Below are 12,321 nucleotides of genomic sequence, written 5' to 3' on the forward strand. Positions count from 1 at the left end.
AGCGAAAAAAAGATAACAGACTGAGTACAAAAAGTAGTAAAGAGAGTACCACACAAGCCTTACGTCACTAGTATCCTCAGAGCCATGTTGGTGTCTCTGCAGAGCATGCGCACTAAGGCGCTCGACTTCCATCGCTGTCAGTAGATGCGAGCCACGTCTAGAGTCCCTGCGTTGCGCATGCGCTTTGTGTAGCGAGATTCCACTGGATTCGACAGGCTTTCGGTTTTTGCCAGAAACCGTCTGTAGTGGAAAACACAATACGAAAACCACTTCTAAAAAGACTACAGTTGTTTGTCATCAAGTACATTTCCATTTCCATTTCCATTTATTGGTGATGCCAAACAACGCATTACAAGTGGGAGCCAGGCAGCCAAAGGCTGGTGGCGGCTGCCACTGGTACATAAAACACAACACAGGACAAGTCAATACAATATAAAGGACCTAACAACAAGTTACGAATATCAAAATAGCAAAACATATCAATGCATTATACAATATCAAAGACACAACATCATCAAATTAATAAAGTAATCATAATAATATCTATAATCAAAAGTACAACGATAATTGTGAGTAATCTTACTCCCTAAAACGCCCATTGGTTTGTATATTATGTATTTTCTTCTTTATCCAAACACCGTATAACTTTTGGTGAGAATTACTTCGTATCGTCTTACAATTACTTCAAATATAAATTACTTCTTTATATATGTTGTCTGACTCTGAAACTCCCAACATTGGTCTATAGGAGAATTAGGGGAGACCTAATCAACACGTATAAATACATGCATGGTATGTTTGATACACAGAACCTGTTCCAACAAAAAACAGAATCAAGGACAAGAGGTCATAGCTTGAGAATAGGAAGGAAGACCTTCAAGGGGAATACAAGAGCATTATTCTTTACAAGCAGAATGGCCAATTGGTGGAACAGTCTTCCTGAAGAAGTGGTCTCTGCACCCTCGGTAAATGCCTTCAAGAACAGACTTGACAAATATATGGAGAGTCATACAATTATGTACAATCACACGGCCCTGGATTGCCCGCATAGGCCGGGAATGACAGTCCGGTAGAGCAACGAGCAGCCTAAACTGGATGGATACCTACCTGGCTGAAAGAATCTACTATCTACTATCTACTGACGCTTAGGTCTTCCCTCGTGACCTCGATGAAAATCGATCTGCAGACCAGATTGACCTTCCCATGAATGGTTCAAACAAACAAACAAACAAACAAACAAACAAATCAAACAAGCAAACGAGCAAACAAACAAACAAACAAACAAACAAAAGAGTACCTGTGGTTTAAGAGTGAAGGAAGCTTTCCTGCTGTTGCAAGTGTAAAGAGATCCCCTCCGATCTTGTGCGGTAGAAGTTGGTCGTACGGAGTCCCGCCTCTGGGTCCTTAGTTGAGAAGTTTGTCTATTTATTTTCCGAAGGGCATCAATTTCAGTGACCGTACGGATTTGTTTGCTTTTGTCGCTAATCTCTCGTTGCGACGACATAGTGCATCATACCTTGTCCAGTGATGGTTTTGTTGTTGGCCGTTTGGTAAAAGAAAATACAAGTGTTCTTTTTGTTCGACTAGAATCCATGGATCACAGAAGGCGCTTCGGGTCATTTAAGGACAAGCATAGGTCACCTGAGGACACCTTTGCTTGGAGAAGACAGCAGCAAGTCACCTTCCTGTATCTCAGACGACGATTGGGGGAGCTTATATTACAATGGGCTATGGCATGTCATTCATGGGTCTTGTATCTGAGACTTCACCCATACACATGATAATATACATGTATAACGTATTGCCAAGGTCTTTTTTTTAGATAGACAATTTCAGGTCTACAGTTTTGGTGTGTTTGTTTTTCTCTCATGTAATCTTCTGGAACCTTCTTGACTAATCTACAAGAAAAAAGAGGCAGATTACGTATACAGTCTTTCTTTTTTGCTTTCTGTATTGGTCAGACTAACAGCCCAAAAGTGGAGATAATTGTATAGATAATAACAAAGGTTACAATTCACATCCTGAACTTATTTCATTCTCCATTGGGTAGGAAATCCTAGCTTTAAACGGCAAGCTCTAAGTTCAGACCAGCGGAAAATTCTGTGCTTTCAAAGTCAGCGAGTTTGACAAACGTTCTGTATGAATCAGTGCACCGCATCCAAATGTTAGCGTCTGACCTCCCTAATGGTGTCTTGCCACGTAAGAAGGATCTTCCTTGCCAAATTTATAATACGAATAGAATCGAATGTGAATCAAATTTGAGTCAAATTTGACTTCCAACTACGCCCGACCACCGCTGATTTGGTGCACGGAGGTAATCAAAGTGAACATCGTCTTCTGTGAGGACTGTTCTGCTACCGACAATAGAGCAGAACAGATAATACATTATCTGGATTATCAGGGGGACCAAATCCACCTTTGACCCACAACGATTTCACCTCTGACCTCAGGCTACAGCGGAAGGACAAACGAAAGGTTTACTCGAAGAGAAAATCATCGTAGTTATCAGGTAAGGCTTAGAAACGGGCAGCAACAAAGTATTCTGATAACGAAAGAAATAGTTGGAGGTTCTTTCTGTGGAAAGCTGCCTGTGGAAAAAGGATCGGAGTAAGGTTATAATTTATAGGAGTTTTTCTCGGATAATGAACATCGTAGAAATGAAGGGGGAGGGGGGCCAAACCAACCAAACATGTACGTGCGACCCCGGCTTGGCCCCGAACTATTTTTGTCCCATTTCGATCCAGTTTACCGTCTCTGGGGCTACCATTATGACAGGCTAGCTTTCTGCTTTGGGGTGACGAGAAAAAATTACATCAGAGAATTTTTACAAGCTAAGGATTTTACAATTGCTGTTTCAGGTTATGGCGTCCATCTCTAGCTAGCCTCTAAATTATTTTCGTCTTGTGTTGGAAATTGCAGTTCAAATATGTTTCATCATGACTTTTACTGATACAGATGAATTTTGAAGATGATACATGTATTTTCTTTGAATCCTAACAGTCATATCATGAAACCGCTACATTACAACATCATTCTTTTTTTTTGGGGGGGGGGTGTTTCATTCTATATATGTATGCGGCCAGACACAAAAAAATCTAATGTTCTCATCGAGGGCATTAAATTTGTAGAAATCCTTTAGCCCTGATTTATTTTGGATTTCTGTTTCTTTCCAACCAGAGAACACAGATGAATGAAACTGGCGAGAAACACTTGGAGAGTGACGAGGGCAGTTTTAAGACAACTCCCGAGTCTTCCTTTACTATGAGCAGCCATACCGGAGAAAATCATGGGGAATATATATCTGCACAACACCTAGCAAAACAGTGTGGAGACAGGACAGCTCAAACGTCTCAGTTATGGAAACACACGAGAACCCATACAGGAGAGAAGCCCTACAAGTGTGACCTGTGTGACTATTCTGCAGCACGGAAATCCAATTTGGACTATCATCTAGTAAAACACACAGGTAAAAAACCCTATACGTGTGGGGAGTGTGGATACAGGACAGCCCAAAGGTCTGACTTATCCAAACATATGAGGACCCATACAGGAGAAAAACCTTACAAGTGTGACCAGTGTGACTATTCCGCTGCAAGGAAATCCAGTTTGGACATTCATCGAACAATACACACTGGTGAGAAGCAGTACATGTGTGGGGTTTGTGGATACAGATCAGCTCAAAAGTCTGACTTATCTAGACATATGAGAACCCATACAGGAGAAAAACCCTACAAGTGTGACAGGTGTGACTATTCTGCAGCTCAGAAATCTAATTTAGACCATCATCTAGCAATGCACGCTGGTGAGAAACCCTACATGTGTGGGGAGTGTGGGTACAGGACAGCTAACAAGTCTCACTTATCCAGACATATGAGAACCCATACAGGAGAAAAACCCTACAAGTGTGACCAGTGTCACTATTCTACAGCACAGAAAGGCACCTTAGAGAAACATAAAGCAACACACACTGGTGAGAAACCCTACATGTGTGGGGAGTGTGGGTACAGGGCAGCCCAAAAGTCTGACTTATCCAAACATATGAGAAACCATACAGGAGAAAAACCCTACAAATGTGACCAGTGTCACTATTCTGCAGCACGGAAATCTAATTTAGACCGACATCTAGCAATGCACGCTGGTGAGAAACCCTACATGTGTGGGGAGTGTGGGTATAGGGCAGCCCAAAAGTCTACCTTAGTCTATCATATGAGAGCACATACAAGAGAAAATACATACAAGTGTGACCAGTGTAGCTATTCTGCAGACTCCAAGTCTGCCCTAACTCGACATACGAGAATTCACACGGAGGCACCGACTCTGGAACTGTAACATCTTGTACTGACATTTTCATCAAAAGTGACATTTTAGTGCGCACAATCATCTCTTAACTATAGTTTCTCTATTGATACCAAGCTTAGGTATGTATAACATCGACATCTGTAGGGTCGATATTCTGTAAAATGGATAAAAGTTGCGAAATTCCAAACCGTTTTTCTGACCAATTTTGACCCATAGTCATGTACTATTGTTCATTGTATTTCTAAGCACTGTAGAACTATGGTTCAGTTACAAGTATACATGTAATTCTTAGCCAGAGTAATATACTTGGGGCAAGCATTGAATCTTTTCTAAAAGAAAAAAAAAACGTTTTTCGCTATCTAGCTTTGTAGTGGAATGACAGTAAACATGGTGATATTATTTGGATATTGTACTTGATTAGCTAGTGATGAACATCAGTAAACGACTGTACACAGTAGACGTTAGTACGGTTGTGTTCCTAGCTTGTGTGACGAAGTGCCTCCCTATATACTCAACACAATTTTATTTTTTTAACATATGTTAACTCTTAAGACTAGGGTTGTAATGATCATCAGAAGTGTAAAATGACCGATGTGCTTAAAGTAGTTTCGAACAGTAGAAACTTATTATTTTAATAAAATGTCCCGTTTCACGATGGTCAGATTTGGGCCCAAAGTCCCACTCCGCTACTATGGAGATCGAATCCCCCGAACCTGCGAATCTTGTTCGATATGACGTCATTCGAATAGAGCGGGCGTTCGATCTGAGGTTACCCGCGGTCATTTACAGTAAAGCCGCTACAAACGGCTACTTCAAGCCCTTTTTACTTGGGAACCACGGAACAGGAAAAATCCACCTTTCCACAAATATGAACCGTTTTCAAAACATTACATCTATGCCGTGATTTTATTGTGGATATGTAACATGTAACGAAGCTACTGCCGTCATCGTGGGTGACCTTGAAGGTCAGAATTCTTGTTGACGCTGTTATAAAATCCAGGTCCCCATATCCAAGTGGCACAGCATGCGTGCAAACATGGTATTTTAACCATTCCCAAAAATCGCTCAAATTACCTCATTGAGGACTTGTTTGGAAGAGGAACGATTTCCGCAGATTTCTGTCTTAGGGATTTTTTAAATATTGGCCGCGATTATGAATTATCGGTATTTAAAGTTAAAACACTGCGTTTTTAGCTCTTCTTTTGACTGTAAGTCGAGTTTTAGTTAAAAAATAAAAAAATCCTAAGACAGAAAGTTTAAATTTACTGTAATATTTCTAAAAATCCAAAAATGTAACCTTATTTTTAATTTTCGGGCCTCTTAAAATCAGTTGTTTGGTTCTCGTGAACCCTTTTTGAAATCCGACATTGATCTCATTTGGAAGCAAATGTACACAAAGTGGAGCAAAGGCAGTGCAAGAATAACATTTGAGGTAAACAAAATCACTTATTACATTTTATTTTGACGAGTATTTACTCTCCAATTACTTTTGTTTATTTTCAAATTTTACCCGTTGCCCCCGGGCCGGCCCGGGACTCCCGCGCGGCCACGTTCGAACACGTTCTGTAACCCGATACCTCCCTAGTAATGCGACTTTTAGGCTAGCAACCGACCGCCGTGTTTGTTTTCGAACATGTGTCCATATTTACAGATATTTTCCGCTAACACAATTTAATCCAAATGTACTTAAAACAAAATTTTTCCTTCTGTGTTGCCTTTTTCCTTGGATGGAATATTATCAGTGGTGAGTTGATCATTAAACACAGAAATCAAGATTCAGACCAAATAGTTTTGCTTGATACAAAATCTCTCGTTCGTATTAGATCAGAAACAAAAGTCAGACGCTTGTTACGTTGTTTAGGTGGTTGGCAGAATGTTGACACTGGAAGGAAAGCGTAACGTGCTATCTGGCCTTATATGTATTATATTCGTAATCAGGCAAACAATTCACCTTTGACCCACATAGGGATCAGCTCTGACCTCACGCTACGACGGACGGACGAGGTACGGTTTACGTGAATTCGAAGAAGAGAAAAACCATAATAGGAGACAGGTAAGGCTTAGAAACGGGCAGCAAAGTATTCTAATAATGAGATAAATAGTCTGAGGTCTTTTCTGTGGAAAAAGTGATCAGAGTAAGGTAGTAAATTAATACAAATTTTTCTGGGTATGAACATGGTAGAAATAAAGGGGGAGGGGGGCGAAACCAAACACGGGGTGTTTTCATTCCATTCAGAACTTTATTGACACAACAAAAGTACAGCGACTTTCTACATGTAGACATACAGACAAATACTTTTAGTACATCAGTACAACGAAATTAACCTACGTACAAAACAATAGATGAGTCAACCAACACTACTTCTTATAAGGTCTAAACGTTCTTTGATATATTTACCTATTTGTACACAGTAAGGGAAAAATATGGAACGCTTCACGAATTTGTGTGTCATCTGTATATGCCTGCGGCCAGACAAAGAAAAATCAAATATTGTTACAGACAGGGCTCCAATTGTTTAAGAATCCTTTAGCACTACTTTATTCTAGATTTCTGTTTCTTTCCAAACAGTGAAGAGAGATGGACAAAACTGGAGACAAACCCTTGGAAAGTGAGGAGAGCAGTTTTAGGACAACTCCCGAGTCTTGCTTTACTGTGAACAGCCATACAGGAGAAAAACCTGGAGGAAATGCTTCATCGCAACATCTAGCAAATCACACCGGTGAGAAATGCTACATGTGTGGGGAGTGTGGATACAGGGCAGCTAAAAAGTCTCACTTATCCCAGCATTTGAGAACCCATACAGGAGAAAAACCCTTGGAGAGAGGGGAGAGCAGTTTTGGGACAAGTCCCGAGTCTTGCTTTACTATGAATAGCCATATTGGAGAAACACTAAAGAAAAATTCATCATCCCAACCTCTAGCAAAACACACTGATGAGAAACCCTACATGTGTGGGGAGTGTGGATACAGCACATCTGACAGGCCTAACTTAATCCGACATTTGAGAGCCCACACAGGAGAAAAACCCTACAAGTGTGGGGAGTGTGGGTACAGGACAGCTCAAAAGTCTGACTTATCCCGACATATGAGAACCCATACAGGAGAAAAACCTTATATGTGTGAGGAATGTGGATACAGAACAGCTCAAAAGTCCACCTTATTTCTGCATATGAGAACTCATACAAGAGAAAAACCCTACAAGTGTGACCAGTGTGACTATTCTGCAGCACAGAAATTTGCTTTGAACCAACATCTAGCAAAACACACTGGTGATCTACCGTACATGTGTGGGGAGTGTGGGTATAGGACAACTCAAAAGTCTGACTTATCAAAACATATGAGAACCCACACAGGAGAGAAACCGTACAAATGTGACCAGTGTGACTATTCTGCAGCACAGAAACCTCATTTAGTCTATCATCTCACAAAACACACCGGTGAAAAACCCTACATGTGTGGAGAGTGTGGATACAGGGCAGCTAAAAAGTCTCTCTTATCCCGACATATGAGAGCCCATATAGGAGAAAAACCCTTTAAGTTTAAGTGTGACCAGTGTAGCTATTCTACAGTCTCTAAGTCAGCCCTCACTAAACATAAGAAAATTCACACAGAGGCACCAACTCTGGAACTGTCCATCTAATAGTTACATTTTGTACGGACATTCTTAACTATAGCTTCTCTATCTCGATACCAATGATATATCACCTTGATACATAAGGTATTTTAGGGTGTATAATTTTGCAAAATAATTTGCAAAAAGGCATATTATTAATTTTTTTTCCTGAGGAAATGTCATATGTATGTATTTTTTTTCCACTGCATTTTATTTCTCTGTAGAACTTTTTTTTTTTAGTTTGAAGAAGACGGGCAACCTAGTACATGTATTCTTTGTTCTAGCATCAACCATTTTGAACAACAATCCATATTCTTTTTTATAGCTAACTAGAACTGTAGTGAAGAACAGTTAACTGGTTTGGATAACGTACATGTACATATTAACATGAGGGCCTGCAAGGGGGGGTATTGATTACGAATTACGCCAAATTTTCGCCGCCGATTACGAATTACGTTAAATTCTCAGAGCTGATTACGAATTACGTTAAATCATGAGGATTCCCGACAGTCTAAAACACAGCAACTAATAGTTCTACGTCAATACTATTGACTTTGTGTTGATATTATAAAGCGCATAGGCGGTAGATTCAGGAGTTTTTTTGGAGTGAAGACAAGTTCTGGCGGGTGCCAAAATCACCCGAAATCGGTTGCGAACCGGTGGTTGCCGAAGGCACTAGGCGATAGGCGACGATGAACCTTTTCATAACCACTGAGCCATGGCGATAGAGGAAGAAACATTTATAAATATTATAAAATTATGCTGTGGATACTGGCTTCCTAGTCGTGGCCTAACCCACTCATGTCACCTGCCAGAACGGGGGGAATATCACTACACAACCACCGAGATTTTAAATGTTGATGGGGGGGGGGGCAAGATTTCAGCGAGCGCCGCAGGCGCGAGCCTGCTAGGGGGGTCCGGGGGCATGCCCCCCCTGGAAATTTTGAATTTTTAACCTCTCTGAAACGCTATTTCCAGCATTTTGAGACCTAAATTTTGGTTGTGGATTGGACCATTTTGAAATCAGCCTGCGCTCTTATGATCTCATGGATTACGATTTACGTCGCATAAAAGTAACTAATTACGCTTTACGGAGAATAAAAACGACCAATTACGCGTTACGGCTAATGTACCGATTACGAATTACGATGATTTTGGACGGCCGCCTACGGATTACGAAGGCTAAAAAGGCCTGATTACGCCTTACGAAAAAGGGCTTGCAGGCCCTCTAACATCAGTAAGTGAATGTACACAGTAGTTGAAATGTAGACGTTAGTATTGAGTTAGTATTCGATTTTCTGTCAATGATTTAAATTTGACGAAGTGTTTGCCTATATGTATGGCAAACAAATATCTTTTGACTAATATCAAGCATTTGGTTCGCAGTAAAATCTTTTCGTTTATTTTCATCAGTGTAAAATGACTGACTTTAGTTTCCAACAGAAGGAAGTAATTTTACAGTTGTAAAAACATACTGACGTTATGTTGTTTACGAGTAATAGTTCCTGTTTGTTTTGTAGTGTTTTTTTAAATGTATCACCAACACAAATGAATCTTTATGTACCTTGATCATAATGTTTTCTTCTGTGTTTTTTTTTATTTGGACGTCAGAGGTGGTGAGTTGATCTTAAAACACAGAAATCAAGATTCAGCGCAAACAGTTTGGTCTGCCATTTATTCCTTTAGCATAACTCTTTTTATTAGATCAGTAACAAAAGTCAGACGCGTGTTACGTTGTTAAGATGGTCGGTTTTAAATGCAGAACGTTGACATTATGAGGAAAGTGTTATCTTGCGTCAAATGTATTACATGGGTAATCAGGTAGACAATTTCACCCTTGACCCGCATAGAGTTCAGCTCTGACCTCACGAGACGACAGAAGGACAAAGCTGCCCGAGTACCGGTTTACATATGAAAACTGTCATAGGAAGCAGGTAAGGCTTAGAAACGGACAGAAAGATATTTTGATGCTGAGGGGAATAGCTTGAGACCATTTCTGTGGAATAAGGACCGCAATAGGACGGTACGTTGTAGGCATTTTCGGGTTGTGAATGGTAAGGTGAAAAATATGAAGGGGAGGGGGGCGAAACTAAACATACACAGGGGATGTTATAGTAACGGAAATAATATACAAGAACTGATTTGTGAAAACAGTGAATAAAGGAGCCTTGTGACCACACCTATACTGCAGACTCTCTTTCCAACCTAGCGAATGGAGTCAGTTGTCCCCATTATTGTTTGTTGTCGTAGAATTAATAAATAATATATTAAGAGGTTTTGAGTGAGCTCGGTGGTATGACATAATGACATACCACCGAGCTCACTCAAAACCTCTTAATATATTATTTATTACTTCTACGACAACAAACAATAATGGGGACAACTGACTCCATTCGCTAGGTTGGTCATGATACGGTATGAGTGAGTGAGTGAGTGAGTGAGTGAGTGAGTGTAAGATCTCACGATTTATGATTTAGTAACAACATAGAAGCAAATTTATTCAAATGCGAGAAAGACAACACGTTAGAATTTTGGTGCGTTAGGTTGTTACTTTAGTCTATAATTGTATAGCTTGTTTTATTCGGGACTGTTACAAATTTGTTTCAATACTTTGATACAATTTTTTTATTAGACTGAACATGGCCACGACAGGACACGGGTCTCCCACCGGAGTTGGTCAGAACTGCTGTGATGAGTCTCCCACCGGGGTTTTCCAGGTGGATTGTGACAGCAAAACAGTCAATTATAAAGACCAGGCGGCAGCACAAGAAGTCAACTTGGATAACGCTGGTGAGAAATCCTGCATGTGTGGGGAGTGTGGATACAGGGCAGCTAGCAAGTCTCATTTAGACCGACACATGAGAACCCATACAGGAGAAAAACCCTACAAGTGTGACCAGTGTGACTATTCTGCAGCACTTAAATCCACTTTGGACATACATCTATCAAAACACACCGGTGAGAAACCCTACATGTGTGAGGAGTGTGGATACAGGACAGCTGTGAGGTCAAACCTATCCCAACATATGAGAACCCACACAGGAGAAAAACCCTACAAGTGTGACCGGTGCGACTATTCTGCAGCACGAAAATTTGATTTGGACAAACATCTATTGAAACACACTGGTGAGAAACCCTACATGTGTGGGGAGTGTGGATACAGGGCAACTCAAAAGTCTCACTTATCCCGACATATGAGAACCCATACAGGAGAAAAACCCTACAAGTGTGACCAGTGTGACTATTCTGCCGCTCAGAAATACAACTTGGACATTCATCTAGCAAAACACACTGATGAGAAACCCTACATCTGTGGGGAGTGTGGATACAGGACAGCCCAAAAGTCTCACTTATCCCGACATATGAGAACTCATACAAGAGAAAAACCCTACACGTGTGACCAGTGTGACTATTCTGCTTCACGAAAATCCAACTTGGACATTAATCTAGCAAAACATACCGGTGAGAAACCCTATATGTGCGAGGAATGTGGATACAGGACAATGTACGGACACGTCTCATCCCATCATATAAGAACCCATACAGTAGAAAAACCCTACCAGTATGACCGGTTCGACTATTCTGCAGCACGAAAATCTGATTTGGACAAACATCCAATGAAATACACTGGTGAGATACCCTACATGTGTGGGGAGTGTGGGTACAGGACAGCAAAAAAGTTCAACTTATCCGAACATATGAGAACCCATACAGGGGAAAAACCCTACAAATGTAACCAGTGTAGCTATTCTGCAGCAAAGAAATCCAGTTTAGACGCTCATCTAGCAAAACACACTGGTGAGAAACCCTACATGTGTGGGGAGTGTGGATACAGGACAACTCACATGTCTTACTTATCCCAACACATGAGAGCTCATACAGGAGAAAATCCCTACAGGTGTGACCAGTGTAGCTATTCTGCAGCCTCCAGGTCTGTCCTAACTCGACATATGAAAATTCACACGGAGGCACCAACTCTGCAAATGTAACCATGGGTATTTCTAACATTGGTTTGCCTATATGTCCTACAAACACAATTATATTATGTGAATAATATCAACTCTTGAAACGGCTGATGTGCTTCGTGCAGTTTACAACATTAGGAAGTAATCTTGCGGCAGTAAAAATGTAGACGATAGGTTGTACACGAGTAGAATTTCCTGTTTTGCATTTCTTTTTGAAGATGTGTCTACATTTTTTACAAAATTTACAAATTTTCGCTAACACGATTAAATCGTTTCGTACCTTGAACGCAATGTTTCCTTCTGTGTTACTTTTTTTTCTTGGATGGAATACTGTCAGAGGTGGTTAGTTGATCATAAAACACAGAAATGAAGATTCAGGCCAAAAAATTTAGCTTGACATTCCTTCCCTCGTGCAGTACAGTGGGACCAGCTTCCATGCCTTCC

General features: G+C 40.6%; 2 protein-coding genes across 2 annotated transcripts; both read left to right on the top strand.

Moving 5' to 3' along the window:
- Nucleotides 1–2,432: 2,432 nt before the first annotated feature.
- Nucleotides 2,433–4,939, top strand: LOC109470414 (zinc finger protein 239-like). The gene is made up of 2 exons (XM_019769355.1): nt 2,433–2,509; nt 3,178–4,939. Exon 2 carries the CDS (start codon nt 3,187–3,189, stop codon nt 4,327–4,329), a length of 1,143 nt encoding a protein of 380 aa, XP_019624914.1. The 5' UTR covers nt 2,433–2,509; nt 3,178–3,186; the 3' UTR covers nt 4,330–4,939.
- A 1,348-nt stretch (nt 4,940–6,287) lies between these two features.
- Nucleotides 6,288–11,401, top strand: LOC109470415 (zinc finger protein 135-like). The gene is made up of 5 exons (XM_019769356.1): nt 6,288–6,352; nt 6,874–7,085; nt 7,299–7,802; nt 10,769–11,147; nt 11,249–11,401. Exons 2-5 carry the CDS (start codon nt 6,878–6,880, stop codon nt 11,310–11,312), a joined length of 1,155 nt encoding a protein of 384 aa, XP_019624915.1. The 5' UTR covers nt 6,288–6,352; nt 6,874–6,877; the 3' UTR covers nt 11,313–11,401.
- The last annotated feature ends 920 nt before the right edge of the window (nt 11,402–12,321 follow it).

The sequence above is a fragment of the Branchiostoma belcheri genome, unplaced genomic scaffold (assembly GCF_001625305.1).
Source record: "Branchiostoma belcheri isolate BF01 breed outbred unplaced genomic scaffold, Haploidv18h27 scaffold223, whole genome shotgun sequence".
In the NCBI taxonomy this organism is placed as follows: Eukaryota; Metazoa; Chordata; class Leptocardii; order Amphioxiformes; family Branchiostomatidae; genus Branchiostoma; species Branchiostoma belcheri.